At 45.8% G+C, this 25,235-nt stretch overlaps 1 protein-coding gene across 3 annotated transcripts in view; it reads left to right on the plus strand.

Annotated features, from left to right (window-relative positions):
* LOC144892609 (uncharacterized) overlaps window positions 1–25,235 on the plus strand; it is a 190,255-nt gene that overhangs the window by 19,687 nt on the left and 145,333 nt on the right. For 2 of the 3 annotated variants that reach the window (XM_078779851.1, XM_078779850.1), the window contains exons 3-6: window positions 14,284–14,453; window positions 16,942–17,102; window positions 17,726–17,802; window positions 18,448–18,515. In XM_078779851.1, coding sequence (XP_078635977.1) covers window positions 14,284–14,453; window positions 16,942–17,102; window positions 17,726–17,802; window positions 18,448–18,515 — 476 coding nt within the window. Of the gene's footprint in view, window positions 1–3,624; window positions 3,777–14,283; window positions 14,454–16,941; window positions 17,103–17,725; window positions 17,803–18,447; window positions 18,516–25,235 lie in introns of all 3 variants that reach the window. The other variant, XM_078779852.1, reaches the window with a different exon arrangement.

Below are 25,235 nucleotides of genomic sequence, written 5' to 3' on the forward strand. Positions count from 1 at the left end.
TTGTAAATAATGCTCCCTACCGGCTGTATGTTTAGTTTGAGGATTCTTTCCGGATTCGGTTATCCTGTGGGTGTGTTTCTGTGAGGAGAAGGGTGCAACGTCGCAGGGGGACATATTTACTCATTTGTGAATATCTGTAAAACTGTCGCACTCAGGGTAGAGTTAATAGTAGAGGGAACTACATTGCGTGCCACACTAAAGTAGGTAAAAATTTATCGGGTCGGGACGCCCCGAGGGTAGAGAAGGGTGCAATGTTGCGAATATGGAATTTGGCCTCCATATCCGCTTGTAAATATTCCCCTATTTTCTCCAATACTCCCCAACTTTCCCCAATCCCCCATTCCCTAGTCCCATTGCATGTAAATAACAATCAGTAGAGCCGACCTTCCCCTTATTCCCCCATTAAATGTCGTGCCCAGGTCCACCGCACCACACGTAGACAACTTTCGGACATCTTCCTAGTTATTCTTATTCTATGTCAGTTAAGGCCTCGTCTCCATTAATTATGACTCTTCGTTGCACCAGAATGTGATTATATGGCATCAGTAGTGAGTTTAGGACCTTTCCCATACCTCCTCCCATCTTCTTCCCCAAACAACAACAACAACAATAACAACAACTACAACAACAATTACAACAACAACAGGGGAGATGGCGGCGGAGCGGGGGAGGATGCGTCCTCACACCGGCTCGATTAGCTCCAGACCATGCGCTCCACGGGGTTACCACGAAGGGGCTCCTTGTCAGCTCCTCGTCAAGGGCGGAGCCTGGTAAACCCCCCGCACGCACCCAATGAGAAGCAACGTGCCGATTCCACGAGGCGGAGCTAACGAGCCGAGGGCGTGTCACTCCCCGCCGGATATACGCGGCCCCGCGCCGGATGTGACGTCAGATGCGCCCCCAGCCTGGAGAGAGAAGTCGCCACCCCTCGAGCGCTGCAATACCTCCACCGCATCTCTTAAACTGGACCGTACGTGATCCTGCCCTGAGCCCAGGTGCACCTGGAGCGATCGCTACCCGCCTGTCCTTTCCATCAAACCCCGTGTGAGTGAGCCTTGTCCCGTTTATCTGTCGTCCGTTGGGGTTAATATAAGTGTGTTTAAGTGCCCACCTTCCTATGTTTCCCTCTTGTCCCTGTAATCTAAACCTTCCGCATTATTGTAATAACAACCTTTGAGAACCGTATCCCTGGTGTCGTGTCGTATTAATTCCAGCCGTGTGTCTTCTTTTTCCTTCATTGGTCTAGCATAGCGCGATTAGTCAACGTTCGGGCACAATCGGGTAACTTGTGCAGACGTGGTCATACCATAAAACCGCTCGGTAAATAACATCCAAGCCACGTCTGTAACAATATATATATATATATATATATATATATATACACACACACCCACAGACTTGGCATTTAATATGGAATTTTTTTTTTCTTGACTTGGGTTTACTTTCTGAACTCAGTATATCAATCTGGTGAGTTTCTTTTACCCTTCGGTGATGTCTCTGTTGAAAGAACCATGTCACTGATTGGCTTTCGCAGCAAGAAGTCAATAACAGGATTATATCACAGGTGGCGTGACAAAATGTAAGGACAGGTACATTTGACGATTGGCTTCACAATCGGGTATATAAGGGTTGTTGCGATCTGTATTAGTGGAAAACAACTGCTGCACGTCTACAAAAGTTATTGCCGCTTCCTCTGGAGATGGTCCGTCAACTTGACAATGCTGTTTGTCATGGAGTGGTGGCTTTACGAAATTCTGGCATGAAACAGCGTGCTATTGCTCGGCAGTATGGCATCACTCAAGGTCAGGTGTCAAAGATCCTGAAACGAAATGCTCAGAGGGGTGTCCCTACTCCAATACTGAGGCCAGGACGTCCACGCAGAATCACAAGGAGAGATGATCGCCAGCTGCACTGGTTAGTCTGCAATGGCCGTACCAAGTCAGCTAATTGGCTTAGGGCTGAGTGGCAGCAACTGACAAATGTGCCTGTATCCAGAAGGCGAGTCAACCAACGACTGGTTCAAGCAGGCTATCGTGCCAGGCATCCCCTGAGAAAGCCACGCCTGACCAGACAACACAGCCAGCGCCGATTGCAGTGGGCGAGAGAGCACCATCATCAATGGCAGCCAGGACATTGGAATCACGTGACCTTCTGTGACGAGTCTAGATTTCTGGTCTATCGTCAAGATGGCCGTGTCCAAGTGCGCAGACAAGTGCATGAAGCCCACAACGAAGATTATATCGTGCCAAGAGTCCAAGCTGGAGGTGGTGGGGTTACCGTTTGGACTGCTTTTCATGCAGGGGGCAAAACTGACCTGGTTGTTATGAATGGAAACCTGAACCAGTTCAAGTACAGGGTCATTCTGGAAGAAACATTACTTCCATTTGCTCGTGCAGCCTTTCGAGGAAACTTTGTCTTCCAAGATGACAATGCACGGCCTCATCGTGCTCGCATGATCCAACACTTTCTTGCTGACCGTGGTGTAGAGCATATGGAGTGGCCTGCCATGTCCCCGGATATGAATCCGATAGAGAACTTGTGGGCAGAAATAACGCGTCAAATCGACAACTTGGACCAGCAGCACCTCTGTGCGTGAATTGCAGCAGACTATTGTCACTGCATGGCAAGCGATTCCTGTCCAAACCTTGGCAAATCTCGTGAACAGCATGCCTCAACGTGTACGTGCTCTCTTGAATGCTCGTGGGGGTTACACGAAGTACTGAACTGTAATTTTACTGTCTGTAATCCCAGTCATAATTTAGCTTTTGTTTTTGTTGAAATTTCTTTTGGCTAATGTGCAAAATAAAGAGATACTTCTGGAAAACGTACAGAAGTTTAACACAGTACTGTCCGTGAATTGAGTTCGATATCAGTTTACATCAGTTTCAAGGATCAATTTATTTGCTTCGAAATGTCAAATGTGGTTTTTGTTTTCTTTTAAAGGTCACATTAACAAAATCTAGAATAATTTCAACATAATTCCAATGAACTTTTGGTTCTAAGTCATCTTGAAAAGTAAGTTCACCCCCACAAAAAATATATTCCATATTAAATGCCAAGTCTGTGTATGTATGTATGTATGTATGTATATATATATATATATATATATATATATATATATATATATATATATATATATATATATATATATAGAGATAGATAGATAGATAGATAGATAGATAGATAGATAGATATATATATATATATATATATATATATATATATATATATATATATATATATATATATATATATATATATATATATATATATATATATATATATATAGATATATATATATAGATATATATATATATATAGGAAGGCACGGGCGGCATCGGCTCCAGGACCAAGTGGAGTGCCATACAAGGTGTTTAAGAGTTGTGAAGGCATCAAGCAGTATCTGTGGAAGGCTCTGAAGGTGGTATGGAGGCAAGGAGTGGTGCCCAGTCAATGGACTAGGGCGGAAGGAGTTTATATTCCAAGCAAGAGGAGGCTGTGACACTGGAGCAGTTTAGACCAATATCATTGCTCGATGTAGATGGGAAGATATTGATGGGTGTATTTGCGGCACGGCTCTCAGGCTTCATCAGAGGGAATGGTTTGGTGGATGGTTCTGTGCAGAAGGCAGGAATACCAGGATCACCAGGATGCATTGAACACTCGGCAATGGTCTGGCAAGTGTTGCAGGAGGCAAAGAGGCAAAGGAAGGATGTGGCGGTGGTATGGCTGGATTTGGAGAATGCATGTGGGTCAGTGCCGCATGCCTTGATCAGGTATGCCATGGATTTATTTTGGGTGCCACAGAGATTTTGGGATTTTTTGATGGCATATTATGATCAGTTTTGGATGCAGTTTGCAACACAGTCCTGTGTAACGGAGTGGCAGAAGTTGGAAGTGGGGATCCCGATGGGATGTACCATCTCCCCTATTTTGTTTGTGCTGGTTATGGAGTTGTAGATGCGTGTGGTGAGTGGACATGGGAAAGAAGTGGAGCTAGCCTCTGGTCAGAGGTTGCCAGCAATGTTTGATTTCATGGATGACCTGACAGTTGTCCAACAGTCCGCTGATCCAACAGTAGAGGTACTGGGACAACTGGAAAGGTTGATGCGGTGGGCAAGAATGGGATTTAAAGCAAGAAAGTCGAGGAGTGTGGTCGTGAGACGAGGAGTGGTGGATAACATGCACAGGTTTGAGCTGGGTGGGGAGGTGGTTCCATCATTGGTGGAGGCCCCTGTGAAGAGTTTGGGAAGATGGTATGCAGTGGAGCTGAATGATGTGGGAAGAGTGGAAGAGGTCAGAAACAAGCTTTTGAGAGGTTTGAAGAGGATTGATGGATGTGGTTTGCCAGGTAAGTTGAAGGTATGGTGTTTGAAGTTTGGATTGATGCCATGAGTATTGTGGCCATTGATGATGTATGATATTGCGATTGGGCATGTAGAGAGGATGGAGGTTGTGGTGAGCGGGTTTGTGAGGAGGTGGTTGGGAGTGCCACGCTGTTTGACGAACATTGCCTTTTATGGTCAGGGTGGAAAACTCCAGTTTCCCTTGACATCATTAACCGAGGAGTTTAAGGTGGTGAGGGTGCGGGAGTTCATGATGTTGCGGGACTCAAGTGATGCAGTGGTAAAGAATACTCTCCCAGAGAAGAAGGGAAGTCGGAAGTGGATTGCAAGAGCAGAGCCTCTCTAGTCGTAGTCAACGTGTGGCCCTGAATGGGTTTCTCTCATCTCCTCTTCCTGTTCAGGCTGGAGTTCCCTCAAGGCAGTGTTCTGGGCCCTGTGCTTTTTCTGGTCTTCATCAATGATCTCTCTGACTCTCTCGAAAATCCTCTCTATCTCTTTGCTGATGACTCTACTCTCTGTCGCTCCATTCTTCATCCCTCAGATCGGCAGTCTGCAGCCTCCTCACTCTCTGCAGACCTGAACAAAATCACAGACTGGGCAAACAAGTGGAACATGTCTTTCAATCCTGACAAATCTCACACTCTTACGATGTCTCTCCGAAAGACCGACTGGACAACCCTCCCATCCACTTTCTGAATAATCCTCTCCAAGAAGTTCTGTCACTCAAGCTTTTGGGTCTCACTATCTGCCATGATCTTTCCTGGGAAAACCACATTTCAAATCTGGCCTCCAAAGCCAGTTGCCGACTGGGCATCCTCTGTCATGCGAAGTCCTTCCTTGGCACACCTGAGCTCCTCACCACATACAAGGCTTTCATCCGCAGCTCAATGGAATACTGCTCTCCCCTCTGGGCTGGTGCTCCTGCCTCACACCTAGCTCGTCTTCACACTGTTGAAACCAAAGCATTCAGAATCATTGGAATCTCTGCGATGAAGCTAACTCCAAGGGCCTCTCACTCACTCACCGCAGGCAGGTTGGTGGTCTTTCCGTCTTCTACCGACTCCTCTCTGGCCTTGCCCCCCCCAGCTCTCTCTGGGCTCTGTTCCACAAATATTCCTACAGGTCGCACAAGATCTGCCTGCAACCCTCTTATGGTTAAACTGCCAAAATCAAGACTCTCTGCTCACCTTCACTCCTTCATTCCTCTTTTCTCCCGCCTCTGGAACAAACTCCCTCACTCTCTTCAATCCCACTCCACCCTCCAGGTCTTTAAAACAGCTGTTCACCACCATCTCTTATCTTCCCCCATCCAAAACCTTGATCTTTTCTACCCCCGCTAATTTCACCCCAATTCCACTTTTTTGAAATACCAACTTCTGTCCTGGAAGTCCTTGGTGTCCTTGTGTTTTATACTTCTCCCACCCCTCCACCCCCCTTCCCACGCCTCCTCCCCTCAAGCCCCCTCCCTCCCACACATCTCTCTGCTCTCAAATGTTGTGTTTGTGTGCTTCCCCTTCTCTCCCCATCTTGTCTTCCGCTCCCTCTTTTTATATATTTTGTTTGTCTGGTTGATTTGTTTGTGAAGTAAATGCTAGCTAGCTCTTTCACGAGCCTCGATTCAGTATACAAAAAAAAAAAGGTGGATGAGATAGAGGAGCGGTTGCAACAGGAGGAGGTCATGGGGATGGTACAGCACGGGAAGCATGGCTTGGGTTGGATGAAGCATGAGCGATGGGGAAAGGCATGTGTGAAAGAGGAGGGAGATGGTTGAGAGGGAGGTGAAAAGAAAGGAAGAGGAGGGGAGATATGTGGAAGCAGTCGGTCAGGCACAGCAAGGTTCTTGGACTAGGTGGGAAGGTGTGTGGGTGAGGATGTTGAAGTGGCAAGAGATTTGGAGGACGGAGCCAATATTGTTGAATTTCCTGTTGCGGGCAACGTATGATGTGCTTCCGTCACCAGTAAACTTGAGATTGTGGGGGTTGTTGCAGGAGGAGAGATGTTATTTGTGTGGAGGTGTGGGAACGGTGCAGCATGCACTGAGTGCATGTTCAGTAGCATTGGCAGCAGGACAATACAGGTGGCGACAGGTGCTGGCGGTGGTGGTGCAGATGGTGCAACAAGAGGTGCTGAGGTCGAGAGAGAGAAGAGTGGAGAGGGAGACTGATTGGGGAGAGGTGTGGTTTGTCAAAGAGGGCCAAGTGGTAAGAGGTGGAAAGAGGAGGAGGAGGAGGAGGAGGAGGAGGAGGATGATGTTGAAAGCAAGAAGGCTTTCAGATGCTTGTGATTGGCTGGTGGTGGCAGACCTAAAGCCACAATTGGTATTCCCAGAGGAGATCTGTGTGACAAGGTTGCGGCCTGACATTGTCATTTGGTCATGTGCAACAAGACAGGTCATCTTAGGGGAATTGTCTGTACCGTGGGAAGAGAACATGGAGGAGCTGCAAGAGAGGAAAGTACCGTGAGCTGGAGGCAGAGTGCCGGGAGAAGGGTTGGCGAGTTTCGTGTCAGCCATTTGAGGTGGGGTGTAGAGGGTATATTTGCAATTCCTTTTCTGCATTTCTTGCTCGGCTTGGAGTGTATGAGACAGAAAGAAGGAGGATGTGTGACAAAGTGGCCCAGGTTCTCTTGAAAGGCTCATTTTGGATATGGAGGAAGTTTATGGAGGCACGTCGAACGGTGTAGGTTAGTTGTGTGTGTGGTTTTTTGGGGGGTTTTTTAAATTATTTTTTTTGTTACTTCTTATTATGCTGGTTATAGATGCAGATCCAGCATAAAGAAGGTTGTAGATTATTATTTCTTATTTTGTGTATTTGAGTGAGTGGGTGAGGGTGTGTGTTTTTGCATGAATGAATTTTTGCATGAGTGTGTTTTTGTATGTTGAGTGGTGTATGTTGTAAGGGTAGGTGGTTGGTTGGTGTTGTGTGTGTATGTGTGTGTATGAATGATCTGGTATGTTTTGTTGGTGAGTGGTGAAGGGTGTGAAGGTGGGTGTTTGAGTGTTCCACTATGTTTGTTCGGTGTTGTGGATTCTGGATGTGGAGGTGTTGTTGTTGCAGTCTGCGTTCGCACTGGCTGGGGGTGGGGGTATGTTCGCATCCAGGTGTAGTTGCAGCATGTGGATGTGTATGTGTATGTGCCCCTGCTGGCCAACCTTAGCTGACCGCATCGAGGTTGAAGGGCCAAAACGGGATGATGCTGAGGACCTCGACTGAGGACCCGGTCAGTGCGGCACACTTGTGACCAGGTGTGTTTTGAACTTATATGTATATATTGTTACAGATCTCGGGGGTCGGTGCTCCCCTTATCAAGGGGGGGTTAATCCCCTTGTCTTTTTAGCTGGCCGTCCCGAGTCCTTAGAAGTTATAACGCTCCTTCCGGTCGGTATTAGCTAGGGTCATTGGTCAAAGTGGTCCCAAATACCTACTTACTAACCCGACCGTAAAGCAGGGAAATAACTCCCGCTCGAACCACGGACACGATGGAAAACGCCGAGCGGATGGCAATCCGCGATCCGAGCCGTTAACAGAGACTAAACCCGATTATAGCGGTTCCTAATCGTGCCACAGGTACTCAATTGAGAAAAGACGAAAGCGAAGGGATTAAGACGAAACCAGAGAGAACAGGTGAATTTATTACAAACAAAAAGTGGAAAGGAAAGAATGTACAAGAAAGGAAGAAGAAGAAGCAGCACACAGGGCAGTCTTAAAAACAGTCTTAACTTATTACCCCAGGACAAACATGTAGTGAAAATGTATATCAAAGTTGAACCCAGGAGTGATGCCCCCTTAAACCGCAGAGGGGCGTCTATAAGACCTCGGACGTCCGCGACGCTGAGCCACTCCTGTGACATTTTACTATGACATGTAGTCCTGAACGGTACGTACTCGCACATGTATTCTAGGCTTGCTTGCATTGACTAATATAATCGATCCTCCCTATATGATGCCAAGATCCTGATATATATTGCATGATTGTATTTTACAGGATGATGCTAAAGATCTGATTGAGATTAAACCTACCTATGGGACAAAGTTGTGGACTTGGTTTATTTCACAACAAAACATACACACTCACACGGGGATTGTAGCTGGTAGGGTGGAAGGTCCGTCCAGGTAGAGGGTCCGGTGGTCAGGTCCGGCTCCAGGTGAGGCTCCAGTCCAGCGGGCGAAAACCCGGCAGGCAGCTCTGCGTATCGTTGGAACACGACTGGACCTTACATATAACGGGGGGGGGGGGGGGGGGGGAGGCTTGTGTCCTGTACGTGCGTGCTCCCGGACAAGTTCGTTAATAAGCGCATCTTCAACCCAACTCATTCAAATGTGCTCTCTCCCACCAGTCCGTTGGTAATGCACCTGCCGACCAAGTCCAACCAGCGCTTTCTCATCAAAAGAAGTCCTTGTGTGCAGTCCTCAAGTCCTTTCGCCTGAGCGCCGCCGAATAAGTCCTCCAACAAGTCCGTGAAAGGGCTTTGCGTTCGCGCTTATATCATGCGAGCCAAGATCACTTCGCGCTTCATAAAGCCACGCCCGTCGGTGATATTACATCAGCCCTGGTTGGCTGGTGAGGGCTTACCGGCCACGCCTTTGACGGCTGGTTGACAGGCCACACCTTCTTCGTGGTGTTCCGCCCCCTTTTTCCTCGGGCCTGACCGCATGGTTAATGGCGGCTTGAGCGAGCGCTGAGGTGGCTGCTGCTGGCAGAGGCACGTAATGCCGTCGATGGGAGAGAGAGGTTGGCAAAATGGCCAGAATTGGATTGGGGACCTACTCTTATTTAATTGATGCAACGCAGATTCAACTATTGGAAACACGGCCTTATCTAAAACACATAATAATGAAATAACTGGAATTTCTAAGGTGGCCTATGTGTTGCTTGTGGACTAACTAGGGGTGCAACCTTTAACCTTTTAATAATGAGATATTTACAAGTAATTATTTACAAGTGAGGGTTCTAAAACCGCAACAATATTCTTATATCTATATATATGAAAAAGTTTTTGTTTGTTTGTTTGTATGTTTGTTTATTTGTCTGCACGCGCTAATCTCCTGAACAGTGAAAGATAGGAGGAAACCTCTAAAACAAAAAATTTCGGGACGGGCCCCAGGAAGGTTATAGGCTAGGTGGCGAGGCCGCCTGGGCCGGGCTGTGCCCATTCCGCCATTAAAAGCTGAGCTGAATTATAGTAGTCAATCTTCTACGGCCGTGAGTGAAAGCTGAATTATAGTAGTAAATTCATTCAAAAAGAACTGAAAATGTCGGGACGAGCCCTGGGAAGGTTATAGGCTAGGTGGCGAGGCCGGACGAGGCCCACCTTGGCCGGGCTGGGCCCATTTCGCAATTCAAAGCTGAGCTGAATTACAGCAGTCAATCTTCTACGGCCGTGAGTAAAAGCTGAATTATAGTAGTAAATTCCATCAAAAAGAACCGACAATGTCGGGATGGGCCCCGGGAAAGGTTATAGGCTAGGTGGCGATGCCGGTTGAGGCCCACCTTGGCCGGGCTGGGCCCATTTCACAATTAAAAGCTGAGCTGAATTATAGTAGTCAATCTTCTACGGCCGCGAGTAAAAGCTGAATTATCGTAGTAAATTCATTCAAAAAGAACTAAAAATGTGGGGACGGGCCCCGGGAAGGTGAATGGCTAGGTGGCGAGGCCGGTCGAGGCCGCTTTGGCCGGGCTGGGCCCATTTCGCAATTAAAAGCTGAGCTGAATTATAGTAGTCAATCTTTTCCGGCCGCGAGTAAAAGCTGAATTATAGTAGTGCATTCATTCAAAAAGAACCCGGGCAACCCCGGGTACATTCAGCTAGTATATATATTTGCCTCACCATATTTGGTGAATCTCCATATACCCATTTATATGGAGTTGATCCCCCCCCCCCCCCCCTCCCCTCTTTTCTGCTTTAACAGCCTCCACTCTTCTGGGAAGGCTTTCCACGAGATGTTGGAATATTCCTGTGGGCATTTGCTTGCATTCAGCCACAAGAGCATTGGTGAGGTCGGGCACTGATGTTGGGCGATTGGGCCTGGCTCGCAGTCGGCGTTCCAATTTATCCCAAAGGTGTTTGGGGTTGAGGTCAGGGCACTGTGCAGGCCAGTCAAGTTCTTCCACACCGATCTCGACAAACCATTTCTGTATGGACTTCGCTTTGTGCGCATTGTCATGCTGAAACAGGAGAGGGTCTTCCCCAAACTGTTGCCACAATATTGGAAGCACACAATCGTCTAGACTCTAGAATGTTGTTGTATGCTGTCGCATTAAGATTTCCGTTCACTGGAACTAAGTGGCCTCGCCCGAACCATGAAAAACAGCCCAGACCATTATTCCTCCTCCACCAAACTTTACAGTTGGCACTATGCATTCCGGCAGGTGCCGTTCTCCTGGCATCTGCCAAACCCAGATTCGTCCGTCAGACTGCCAGATTGTGAAGCGTGATTCATTACTCCAGAGAATGCATTTCCACTGCTCCAGAGTCCAATGGCGGCGAGCTTTACACCACTCCGGCCGACACTTGACATTGCACATGGTGATCTTAGGCTTGTGTGCTGCTGCTCACCCATGGAAACCCATTTCAATAAGCTCCCGACGAACAGTTGTTGTGCTGATGTTGCTTCCAGAGGCAGTTTGGAACTCGGTAGTGAGTGTTGCAACCGAGGATAGACGATTTTTACACGCTACGCGCTTCAGCACACGGCGGTCCCATTCTGTGAGCTTGTGTGGCCCACCACTTCACGGCTGAGCTGTTGTTGCTCCTAAACGTTTCCACTTCACAATAACAGCACTTGCAGTTGACCAGGGCAGCTCTAGCAGGGCAAAATTCGACAAACTGACTTGTTGGAAAGGTGGCATCCTCTGACGGTGCCACGTTGAAAGTCACTGAGCTCTTCAGCATGGCCCATTCCACTGCCAATGTTTGTCTATGGAGTTCGCATGGCTTTGTGCTTGATTATATACAAGAATACCTGTCATCAATAGGTTTGGCTGAAAAAGCCGAATCCACTAATTAGAAGGGGTCTCCACATACTTTTGGCCATGTAGTGTATAGATGTGTATACTATATTGTGGGGGTTGTTGCAGGAGGAGAGATGTTATTTGTGTGGAGGTGTGGGAATGGTGCAGCATCCACCGAGTGCATGTTCAGTAGCATTGGCAGCAGGACAATATAGTTGGTGACATGATCAGGTGCTGGCGGTGGTGGTGCAGATGGTGCAACAAGAGGTGCTGAGGTCGAGAGAGAGAAGAGTGGAGGAGACGACTGATGGGGGAGAGGTGTGGTTTGTCAAGGAGGGCCAAGTGTTAAGAGGTGGAAAGAGGAGGAGGTGGAAAGCAAGAGGGCTGTCAGATGCTTGTGATTGGCAGGTGGTGGCAGACCTAAAGCCACAATTGGTATTCCCAGAGGAGATCTGTGTGACAAGGTTGTGGCCTGACGTTATCATTTGGTCAGGTGCAACAAGACAGGTCAACTTAGGGGAATTGTCTGTACCTTGGGAAGAGAACATGGAGGAGGTGCACGAGAGGAAGAGAGGAAGAGAGGAAAGTACAGTGAGCTGTAGGCAGAGTGCCGGGAGAAGGGTTGGCGAGTTTCGTGGGGTGTAGAGGTTATATTTGCAATTCCTTTTCTGCATTTCTTGCTCGTCTTGGAGTGTGTGGGACAGAAAGAAGGAGGATGTGTGACAAGGTGGCCCAGGTTGCCTTGAAAGGCTCATTTTGGATACTAGGGCAATGCCCGTACTATATCTATATCTAAAATTATATCCCCCCCCTCTATTTACATGAAATGGTTTGGTCCAAAGCGAACGGCTTGCGAGTACGGTGACAATCCCCCCCCTCTATTTACATGCAATGGTTTGGTCCAAAGCGAACGGCTTCCGGAGTTTGGTAAAGAAATCGCCATCGCGTGCACAAACGCGCAGGAAAGCGAATGAATCGCAAATTCGGTTTTATTAGTTTTAAAACATAGTTTAACGCCAACATAGTTTGCAAACGTGAAATAAATGAATACGCTCTCAAATGTGCCATCCGAGGCAGAGTGTGTCCTCCACGTTCGGCACACGCGATCGTTCGCTGCTCTCTGATTGGTTGAATCGTTTTTTGGACATAGCTCGGTAAGTAATTGTCCGATTAATATGAAACCTTGAAAAGGCACATCCTCGGGTCCCCAGCAATATACCTGGCAAGTTAAAAGTATATCGGACCCGTGGTTGTCGAGAAACAGCGGTTACAGACGTACAGACGTACAGACGTACAAACGTACAAACGTACAAACAGAGATTACTGGAATTATAGATAGATGGAGGAAGTTTATGGAGGCACGTCGAACGGTGTAGGTTGAGGTTACGGAATAGAAATGGAGGTGTGTGTGTGTGTGTGTGTGTGTGTGTGTGTGTGTGTGTGTGTGTGTGTGTGTGTGTGTGTGTGTGTGTGTGTGTGTGTGTGTGTGTTGCAGGAGTGGGTCATGAGTGGGTGTGGTTTTGCATGAATGGTTTTGCATGTTTGCATGAGTGGTGCATGTTGGTAAGGGTAGGTGGTTGGTTGTGTGTTTTTATTTTTGTTAATTTTTTTGTTACTATTATTATTTCTTATTTTGTGTATGTGAGTGGGTGAGGGTGCGTGTTTTTGCTTGAATGAATTTTTGCCATGAGTGTGTGTGTTTTTGTATGTTGAGTGGTGTATGTTGTAAGGGTAGGTGGTTGGTTGGTGTGTGTGGATGTGTGTGTATGAATGATCTGGTGTGTTTTGTTGGTGAGTGGTGAAGGGTATAAAGGTGGGTGTTTGAGTGTTCCACTATGTTTGTTTGGTGCTGTGGATTCTGGATGTGGAGGTGTTGCTGTTGTAGTCTGCATTCGCACTGGCTGGGGGTGGGAGTATACAGTGTCTATATATGTATGTATGTGTATGTATAATGAGGGTTGAACACAGGAATTAGGCCCCCAACTGGTGAAACTAATTGAAGAGCCATAAACTACAATGCAGTTGTAGTTAATATTAATTAATGTAATTCATATGGAGGATAGATCCTTCCTTTGTCATAACTTTATTGGAGTCGAATAGCTCAAACTTATAGCGGGGTGGCAGTGATGATGACGGGGATGGGTGGAGTGGAGTGGAGGCAGTGGCATTGTGACATTACATTGGCATTACGGGCCAAACATCCTTTTCCCTTTTCCAATGAAAGATTTATGTTTTCCTTTTATCTTTGTGGTGTTTTTTTGCACTCAGATTTGTATTTTAGAGTATTACCTGAAACGTTGTGTCCCACCCTCACCCTTCCCAACCGTGCCTCAACCCCACCGTATCATTTTCTTCATTAACATTCCTAATTTTCACAGATTAAAAAATGAAATAGCCACCAACAACTGCTCATCCCGGAATGTGCAGGCATCTTGTACCAGGTGTTAAGTATCCTTCCATGGGGCAGCGGGTTCACATGACAGCCTCAGATGTGCCCACCAAAATCTTGATCTGGGGGCAGCTTTCAGTGGCAAAAAGGTAAAGAAAAGGAATTCGAAATTGTACACAAACTGAAGGGTTGGCCTCCCTAAACACTACACCAGGCCTCGTTCCTCTGACATTATATTGGCATTACGTTGACTGCGTTGGTACCTTTTGCGAAAGAAAGGTGACTCCAGTAGACTCACCTGAATGCTGAGGCCAGGAGTGCACTAAGAACCACAAAAACTCACGAAACTGACGACACACGTCAGAGAGTGACAATGATAAGCCATTGAATGACCCCTATAGAGTGGGTGTTGGTGCACTGAGTCGAGGTACTTTTTTTCATATGGTTAGCAAAAGCTAACGTACTTCCTATTGATTTGAGATTGTGATCTGAACTTCTATCTCCAACGTAATTCATTGGATCATAGAGATGTTGCCGGTTATGCTGCGGTCGTAAAAAGCTGTGAATCATTTTTTTTTTTTCACTTCTGTCTGCCAGTTGAAGGTCCAAACCCACGCACTTCACTGCTGGATTACCTACGTGAAACTGCAGGTCTGCGAGGAACCAAAGTGATGTGTAGGGAAGGTGGTTGTGGATGCTGCACCATTGCCTTGATAAGGTCCAACCCTCTTCATCCTCAGCAAATGCTCACCGAGTCTGTTAACTCTGTGAGTGACATTGGACTAGTTGCCACCAAAGTTGCTATCTATTTCTATGGGGGCATTGGGGCATTGGGGTGGTGAGGTGGTGTGTGATTGGTGTGGAGTGGGGAGGAGAGTGTTGCGTAGATTCAGCATTGACGTCCTTGCGGTTATTTTGAAGATTATATGGCCTCAACTTATGGTTGAGATAAAAAGAGCCTTGAGCTGCAGGTAGATTTGTGGTTTGGCAGTTTTGCTGCAACTGTTTTAATTTCTGGCTTAAGTTACCTTCTCACCCCGTGGGAAAGTATTCCCACATATTTATACTACAGTAGGAATTTCACCTTCTCCCACCCCATCGTATCATTATTTTCTTGATTAACATTCCTAATTTCCACAGATTAAGAAATGAAACCACCATGACCAACTCTTCATCCTGGAATGCGCAGGCATCTTGTACCAGGTGTTAACTTTCCTTGCAAGGGGCAGCAGGTTCACATGACTGCATTAAACAAATGATGAGACATAACATGGTTTTTCGTACTCGTGACAATTGCTTACCTGTCAACTCTCATGCATTTGGCGTAAGACTCGCACCCAACTACTAAAATCTCACGTTTTATTTTTTTATTTTTTTTTAGAAGCGATGTTTCTTTTTCACAAAGTCATTAGTTGGGTCCATAGCCAAACTAGAACGGCACTCAGTGGACAGTATACCTCCGCCAGGTGAACAGTTTACGTTTTGTATCCCAGAGTAGACCAGAAAATCACAATACAGAATCACAAGTAATCAAAATCATCCATCCACAACTTTTTGAGATATCCTGCTTTGTATAGTTTTTGGCCCTATCTCCCAATGGTGAAGAATCACTTAAAATTCTACCAGCCGGAACCGGATCTTCACCAAAATTGAATCGATTCTTCCTTGTCAGACACACAACCTGTCCACCAAGTTTCGTCCGAATCCATCCGCAACTTTTTGAGATATCCTGTTCACAAACGGACAAACAGACAGAAAGGGGTGAAAACATAACCTTCATCCACCTTTGGTGGTGGAGGTAACAAAACAGCTAAGTTTCCAACCAATGAAAAATGTTGTTCCTGCTCCATGCAGTTCAGCGTGCGCCATTTTGTTGTCATTCTCGTGAGCAAACATGGATGAAAGCGACTCCGAATCCGATGAACCAAAACACCCAAAGATTACGAGGCATCATGGTGCCACGAAGTATGACGCAAAGTTCGATCCAGAATGGATGAAGAAATATTGGGGTTTCGTGTTCGATTCGACAAATGAGCTGTACTTCCGATGCACAGTTTGCAAATGATCGATCCGCTGCAAACACCGAGGACTGCGTGATGTCGAAAGACCCATCAAAACAAAATGCACACAAGGACTTTGAAAAGATCAAGTCTTCATCAAGAGCATTCATTGTTGATGACATTCATGAGAAACTTTCATTGTATGACATACCATGGAAAAACTGTGGCATTCAGTGTTGATAATCTTCTTCTACTATATAAGAGAGATGTCTGTCTGTCTGTCTGTCTGTGTGTCGCCATTTTTCTCAGAGATGGCTGAACGGATCTTCGTCGAACTTTCAGAGGTTCATCAGTAAGTGCCTGGGAGTGTTTTAGGCAAAAAAAAATTGAAAAAAAATAATCGTTTTGTTTTGGAGTTTTCAAAAATAAATAGCTCGATAGTGCCTTAGCCTTTTAAAATTAATGACAGTTATATACAAAGACACATGCGCATAGATAAATAAAAAACAATCACCACACATTTGAATATAAATAAATCAAACAATTCCGGAAGTGTACGAAGTTGGTAGTGCGGCTTCTTCTTCTTCCCGATCGGCATCACACTTAACTCAGAAACGTGATGAATGCCACATTCACCCCATTCACCCACCAGCATATATATGAACCCCTTTCCTCTCCTGTCTCACTGATGTTAACGGAGCGCAAAGTTGAGCTGGCATGCACGACCTGTATCCCTGCACGCGCAAGGAGAATAAGGGATAGGCAACATGGACATGTGACTGCTCCAAATGTTCAGGGGTAAATGCAAAGATGCACAAATTGAAAAATGATGTTCCTTTGTTACAACTCTTTGCCGCAAACTCTATCTCTTAGATGCAGGTACTTTCCCAGGCCCAACACATGAAGGTACACTCTCACCAAGCGATGCTGAAACCGATGGCGGATCTTATCGTGTGCTTATTGCAGTCAAACGATGCCCTTTCCCTTTTGAGAGGATAATTGATACCTAGCATACGATACCTGCACAGTCCAGGTGGTGGAGGACCACTCCAATGAAGATAACTTGGTGGTGGAAGCGTAAGATCTGAACCAATTGCCCACTGGAACAGTGATAGTAGTTGTTGGTGCATTCAATTTCGGATGGGAGTCATCACAACTACAACTTTTTTTTTTGCAATCCTAATTTTCATATAACTTTTAGTAAGCTTTGTTCTGCAATGATTTCCTCCTTTTAGGCGACGCATTATTTTCACAGTGTCTTATGCCTCTGTGTTCGCTGGACAATAGTCATGTCATTACAATCGAGGGCCTCGGAAGTCAGAGGCAAGGATTCCACGTCTTGCAGAAGCGCATGGTGCAATACAACGCATTGCAGTGTGGATACTGCACACCCGGTTTCATCATGCAGATGTACAGGTTTGATTTGACACTTTTCTTTCCAAGTGATTTTTGTGCGTATAGTCCTGAGTGATTCTTAACCAGAGTCGGTGGTGTAATCAGTCGAGCGTCTGCTCTGAATCTGGGAGGTCGGCGGTTGGAACCCCGGCTGAGTCATCGCAAAAATTAAAAAAGATGATGCGTGCTGCTTCCTTGCTTTTCATTAAGCATTTAAAAGGATAAGAACATAGAAAATCCCCATAGCACAGCATTTCCTCCTCCCTATGGATGCCAATCTGAGTCCAGTGAGAAAGGGTGTGTGTGTGTGTGTGCGTGTGCGTGCGTGAGCCTTATATCCTGTACAAATAAAACAAAAGGGGAGAGTTGGGACAATGGGAGCTGAGTAAATGCAAATGGTTGGGATGGCAAAGTAGATAAAGGCCTGAAGTAGAAGGTAGAACACAAATATGTTAAAACAGGATAATTATGATAATAATGGTAATTTTCAGGCGACATGACCTCCATTAGTGCCTCGCAGTTGTTGATTGCGTTCAAAATGCACTTATATTGGACATTGCCTCTGTGTGTTCGCTATCTCGCTTGGCACCCGGCCTGGAAGTTCAGTATAATTGAGCAAATGTTTATTTTCCTTTTGCTTTCAGTTTGCTCTCTGTGAAGGCAACTCCGAGTTTGCAAGAAGCTGAGGACCTGTTTGATGGAAACCTGTGTCGTTGTACAGGTGATCCTGTTGGTTGCATGTTGCCTGCTTACATTCACCCGAAATGTATTTGCAGCTTCGGAGATTAAATGGATTTGCAACAGAATTTGATAAAATCAAGTTTATTTGTGGCATGTCCCTTCCAATCCCATGCATCCTTCTGTTGCCATTGAGCTACGTATCCTGCATTGGAATATCCACCAAGCTCTAAGCTATAATCCTAGTGTTGGCCGGTGATTCACCATTGTGTGTGCCATTCGTTAAATGGACGTTTAAGCACGAGGAGTGAGGACATGTCTGCCAGCATACATCGTTGGTGCACCTTATAGACCCCAATGCGATTTATCGCCACCACCTTGAATGTATTACCAATTCCGAAATGTACCGATAGGGGGCACTCCCGCGATGCCACACTAATGATGCAACCTGCAGCTTGCGCTGCACACAACTAATGAGTTTCCAAGATCATTTTCACTTTTTAATCTTATTTTATACCGATATCTAGGCTTAAGCAAGAGTTATATGGCAGAACACATCAGCTTAGCAGGTTGAATAAGGGGAGCAGATGGAAGAACATCTGGACAGATGAGTATCGTTGTGATTTGCATGTTTCCCACCTTGGTTAGGCCTGCGTCAGATTGATGGGGTTGTCTCTCTTCTGGGCAGGTTATCGTCCCATTCTTGATGCTGTCAAATCATTTGCTGAAGGACAGCCTGGCGTTATTGATATCGAGGTAATTTGTTGACGTCATGCATGCGTGAATTTGCGTGAATTTGCTTTTATTTGATCGCATGGCGTAGATGTGACACTTGCACTATAGAATGTACATTTAATGTATTTTTCCAGCACTTCATTCTGGTTCCTCTTACAGCAGCAAGTGTAGTCGTGGATATGAGAATAGTCGCATGCATATGAAAATGTATATTTTTGGGGTTGTAGTAAAGATTAATCTTTGGGGAGGAAGGGTTACTTCATCTTTGAAAAATATTCTTTATTAATGTTTGTGCTAAAATATTCTCATCCCCACATACCCACCGCTTGTGTATGTACAACATATGGATAACCTATAACTATCCATCTGTATGTTTTACGACCAATTTTTATTTAATTTTTATTAAAGAAATAATTTATTTACTAATTACCATTATCTGAGATAATTTATTTTCCTCTTTTTTCTTGCCTGTGGAACCTACTTTCCTTGTCTGTTCACTTCACATTCTTCACTTCTGGGCTTTATGACAACTAAAAGTTCATCCCATTCTCAGGTCATCCTCCATCCATACTTGTGATCTCAAACCCCAAATGACTCCATTTCCAAGTACCGTTAAGTTTGGTGAAATAGAAGTTTTTTTTGTTTTTTTTTACAATTTTAAAGAACTTAAGTAAAATAAATGTGTGGTGTTACCGACTTGAAATGCCTTCCAGGGTGTGACCTTTCCAACACCCCAATTTGGTGATCATCAGGTTTGGAGTTAATGGGTATTTTTTTTTTTTTTATATTCAGGAGTTCAAAGTCATCTCGTGTTTGGGGCGTGTTTGAATACCGACCAAGTGATGATGTTCAAAGTCTTACCATAATTGGGGACTTTGAACTGTTAGGTTTTTTTTTTTAAACACATTTCTGCAAAAAAATAATGCGAATGAACCTTGTAGGAAGTGTTCAATGTCACCTTGGCATTCAAAGTTACCCCACTTTATGGCACTCCTTTTTCCCAGGTTATTGTGAATTTCTTTTCCCCTCTCCCCTCACCCCTTTCCATTTGATCCTTTTTCATCTTTGCTTCCCTCTTCCTGTTCTTGCTGTGTTTCATTCAGCTTGTGTGCAGCTTGTTCACCCCCACGTGTCGTTCCCCCTCCCTTCCTTCCTCTTTCTCTTTCTCTTTCTCTTTCTCTTTCTCTTTCTCTTTCTCTTTCTCTTTCTCTTTCTTCCACTCTTCTTCCTCTCCCTCTCTAACGTCTACTGTGCTATTGGTGTTTCCACCTTTCCATTTTGTTCCCTTCTATTCTGCTTCTTCGTCTTCAAAAACAAAAGATATTTGGACAGTGAAAATTATTTTTCTTATTGATTTAACTGGGGCACGAAATTCGTGACTTGAGGAGCACAACCACTATATGGAATTGAGGGGAAAGGGATGCGTACACAATGCACATTGTTAAAGGGCACGTGGCAGGGCACCAAGGCCAAAATGGCAAAAATCTCTCTCCGGCACTGCGGCCAGATTATAAGTGCAAGGATAAAAACAAATAATTGTGAATTTTAACAAGACATGAGTATTTATCAGCAGTGTATGTGTGTGTATGTAAAACTGCACTGTATGTGTGTGTGTGTATGTAAAATATAGTGATTTCTCACATTTCACATTTCAAAGAAGTACTACAACAACATTTAAAGTAAGCAGAAGATCGAATGGCCCCAGGCTTGTACCTACTTAAAAATTTGAATTCCCAAGGCCATGTGACACATGAATCATATTATTACGCAATATTCATAATTATTATCTTGCAAGAAATTATTAATTATTTAGGCGATATCTTCCTCGTTGGTTTTTATTTTTATGATATACACAGTGTATTTATCTTTTTTTCTATACAAAGTCCAGGCTCGAGGAAGAGCAAATGTGTACTGGTACAACAGAACAAAAGAAACAATAGAAAGTTGGGTGGGAGGGGAAGGGAAACGCCAAACAGCAGGGTCGAAGGACAAAATAGAGGGAGAGTTGGACAAATAAGGGATGTGCGTGAGGATTGATTTGATGGGTAGGACACATCGGGTGGACAAGATGGATACGTAAGCAAACTCTTGGGGAGGGTTAATACAGGTATAAAATAGCATGGTGTTGGATGGGGGATGATCTGAGATGGTGGTGAACAGCTGTCTTGAATATCTGAGGGAAGAATGAGATTGAAGAGAATGTGGAAGTTTACTCCACATGTGAGAGAGCAGTGGAACAAATGAGTGGAGGTGAGCAGTTATTCTGGGTTTTGGAAGCTTCACTAGAAATACATTTATGGTGGGAAGGGAATGGATGGAGGGGGAGCTTACTCAAGAGATAAACTTAACAAGGCACCACCAAATTTTAGAGGAGGGGGACAAGTTTGAAAGTTTAATCTTGAGTTTGGACAAATGTTGTTTTCTGGATCTCCTGAGAGTGGACACACACTTGATGCGGACTTTATGTAATGATCTGAGATTGTCTTCGGTTGTGGTTCCTTTCCAGGAACAGCATTCAAGTTGTTTCAGACCAACTGCCTCACCACTGGATTCAATGTACCATGGGTGGGAAGAAGAGTAGGATAACTGAAGATGAGATGGGATGGATCTGTGCACAAGAGAGAGCAGGTTTCTGTGGAAGATTTCCCAGGCTGAGTTAATATCATGGACAGTAGATATAGGAGACTAGACGTGAAGAGAGATGGCTGCTTGTAGTCCTTGCCAGCTTACCTGAGTGAACTGCCAGACTCGCCGGCACTGAGGCAGCTCTCTGGTAATTACTAGAGATGTTGACTCTCAAGCATATGATCAGATGAACCTATTGGAGCAGAGGAAGAACATGAGACATTTGCAGGGAAGTTTATCATCAGCATGTCCAGAAGGGAGGATTGCCATTGGGAGAAATCCAGGGTGGAAAGTTTACAGATCGAGTCAGTCCCATGGAGTCACGGAAGTTCTTAGCTGAAGTGCTGTCGCTGGTGAGATGGGGACCAACACCCAGTCAATTTGCATGGTGACAATTACAATCACCACATATGAGGGAAGAGAAAGTTGCAATGGATAAACGTTGGTCAATGTTGTCTGTTAGAGAGATGTAGATTGTGTCAACACTGTTTTGGGAATTGTACAACACATAGACAAGCAAGAGGTGGGAGTGGAGGGGAAGTCACAGCCAAATTCTGGGGGCTGTGAGGTGCAAGATCAGTGCACATACAGTGAGAAATGGAGTTATTGTTGTAAAGTGATACGCCGCCACCAGGATAGGGTTCAGGCCTATCAAATTGGAGGGCGCAATAGTCAGGGAAGGAAGGAAGTCCAGGCAGAATGAGTTTGTCTTTTGGAGAGAAGAAAATATAAATAATTTTGAAGTTAAGAAGAATACGATAAAGTTGAGGTGACTGAAGAGGAAATAAATATATATATATGGGAGCATATGCTGGATCAGCACGCTGCTGCGTCCTTGGACGACTCATCAGCACCATCCCGACACACACCACTGTGTGTGCTATGGAATAAGGTGGTTTTACGGCGGCCCAAGTGCAAATCCTGCCACCAACCTCCTTGAGAGAGGACCCAGTCCCTGGTACTCATTTAGCCGACCTCGGAAGGATGACAGGCGGAGTCAACGCTACCTGGTATTAATTCAACAGCTGAACGGGATTCGAACTCGGGACCTTAGGATTCCAAGCCCGCCGCCCTATCCATGAGGCCAACACCAGGTCGAAGAGATTTTGCATGCCGGATAGCTCAACACAAGGCCGAATCTACATAAACATAAATTCAACAATACAGCAGAACAAAGGCAGTGTTTAACATGCAAAATTAGACTAAAACACAAAAAGCAACACAGGCGAAAAAGTATAACAGATAAAATGGATCTTAGCTTTTAGGAATTGTAAGGAGGAATTTGCCGATCCAACATCCACATACAGCAAATCCCGAAGTGGAAGTGACGCGTCTGGATTTTTCTTTTCCAGCTGAGTTCCCAGTTGGGTGGGTGAGTGGTGGTGAGGGGGAGTAAGGAGATGGGATGGGGAGGTGGGGAAATCAAAAATTCGGCCATATACCGCCCTCCCAAACCACACCCATCATTCCTGTCTGACTTCTCCTACTTTCTGACCCAGCTCTGTTCCCTCTCCCCCTCAATCCTCCTCCTCGGTGATTTCAATATCCACATGGACTCCACTGACTCCACAATAACCACTGACTTCACTGATTTACTCACCTGCTTTAACCTCACTCAACATGTCAACTTTCCTACCCATAACCGTGGGCACATTCTGGACCTTGCCTGCTCTACTGGATTAATTTTGCACCATCTCTCTGGCTCCGACCTCACCCTCTCTGACCACTTAGCCATCACTATGACCATCACCATCCCCACCCCAGCACCAAGGCATTATCGCACTATCAACTTCCGTAAGCTAAACGCTCTTTCACCTACCTCATTCTCATCCACCCTCTCTGAAAAAATGTCCACTTCTCCCTTCGTTGACCTCCACACCCCTTCTGACCTCACTGACTACTACAACCACACTCTCTCCTCCTGCCTTGACCAGCTTGCGCCTATAAAAACCAAAACAGTTTCTTTCACCCATTCTGCTCCCTGGTTTACCCCTGAACTCCGCCTGATGAAAACTCGTGCTCGCCAACTTGAAAGACTCCGCAATAAAACAGGTCTCACAATTCACTCCCAAGCCTACAAGGACCACCTACAGCACTACAAAGATGCCCTCTCCCGCGCCCGCTCCGCCTACTACTCTCAAATTATCCACTCTGGCTCTGGAAACCCAAAAGCACTCTTCTCTACAATAAACAAACTCCTCAGCCCCCTGAACACCACCACCCAGTCATTCACAGTAGAAAACTGCATCTCCTTCCTTTCATTCTTCCAAAGCAAAATTGACATCTACAACAGCTTAACCACCACCGCACCCGCTCCCCCTCAAACCACCTGCCCCCCCCCCCCTTATCCTGCCAACCCCTGTCTCAGTTCTCCCCAGTCTCCCCTACTGACCTCTCTGAACTCCTCATGGGAATGAAAACTGCCACCTGCACTCTTGACCCCATCCCCTCCAGCTTTGTCAAGGCCTCCCTTCCTGCTCTCTCTCCACTTATCACTGCAACAATAAACTCCTCCCTGTCTACAGGCATCGTCCCACCATCCCTCAAAATTGCTGCTGTTACCCCCATTCTGAAAAAAACCTGGACTAAACCCTGACACCCTAAACAACTTCAGACCCATCTCCAACCTACCCTTTCTGTCAAAAGTTTTGGAACGCGCTGTAGCCACTCAACTCAAACATCACCTCTCTGCCAATAACCTGTATGAAACATTCCAATCCGGATTCCACTCCAACCACAGTACTGAAACTGCTCTCCTCAAAATCACCAACGATCTTCTCCTCTCCTCTGACGCTGGCAACCTCAACATTCTCATCCTCCTCGATCTCAGCGCCGCCTTTGACACCATCAATCACACCATCCTCCTCACCCGACTTGAAACCACCTTTAACATTACCGGCACTGCCCTCTCTTGGATTAAATCATACCTCTCTGACAGACGCCAGTTTATCTCCATCAATAACTGCAAATCCCCCACTGCTCCCCTCCCCCAAGGTGTCCCCCAAGGTTCAGTTATTGGCCCCCTCCTCTTAATCCTGTACCTGTCCCCCCTTGGTCACTTAATCCGCCGTCATGGTCTCCAATTCCACTGCTTCGCCGATGACATCCAGCTTTTCATCTCCACCAAGTCCATCTCCACCACCACCCACTCTATCCTGACAAACTGCATCACTGAAATAAAATCCTGGCTTCAAATCAACTTCCTCAAACTTAACTATGATAAATCTGAAATAATCATCATTGGCACAAAAACGCTCACCAAATCCACCCATAACGTTGCCTTCAACATCGACGGTTTCCCAGTATCCACCTCCCCCTCACATCCGGAATCTTGGCATCATCTTTGACCAAACCCTCTCCTTCGACAAATACACTAAACAGATCACAAAGACAGCCTTCTTTCACCTGAAAAACATCACCCGTCTCCGTCCATCCCTCTCCTCCACGGCTGCAGAAACCCTCATCCACGCCTTCATCACCTCCCGTCTGGACTACTGCAATAGCCTCCTCTATGGTTCACCCTCAATAATCACCAATAAACTCCAATACATTCAGAACCCCGCTGCCCGTCTACTCACCCATTCCCGGACCCGTGACCACATCACCCCCATCCTTTATAAGCTTCACTGGCTCCCCATCCCCCAGAGACTCCAGTACAAAATCCTCCTCTTAACCTACAAAGCCCTCCATAACCTGGCCCCATCCTACCTGACTGACCTCCTCTCCAGACACACTCCCACCCGCAACCTCCGCTCTGCTGGTACCAACCTCCTGACCCCCCCCCCCCCCCATCCGGACCAAATTCAGATCCTGGGGGGACAGGGCCTTCTCCATCGCTGCTCCCACCCTCTGGAACTCACTACCTCGCACCATCAGAGACTCCTCCTCACTCACCACATTCAAAACATCACTCAAGACCCACCTGTTCAACACTGCATTCAACATTTAACCCACAGCATTTAACCCCTGACTATCTCTTCTCCTTCTCCTTCCTTTTGCTTTGATTATTTACCTATTGATTTTTGTCTTTTTGCACTTGTTTTTTGTACTCTGTCAAAGCGCTTTGGGCTTCTTGAAAAGCGCTATATAAAATAAATGTATTATTATTATTATTAT

The sequence above is a fragment of the Myxine glutinosa genome, chromosome 6 (assembly GCF_964187855.1).
Source record: "Myxine glutinosa chromosome 6, kmMyxGlut1.1, whole genome shotgun sequence".
In the NCBI taxonomy this organism is placed as follows: domain Eukaryota; kingdom Metazoa; phylum Chordata; class Myxini; order Myxiniformes; family Myxinidae; genus Myxine; species Myxine glutinosa.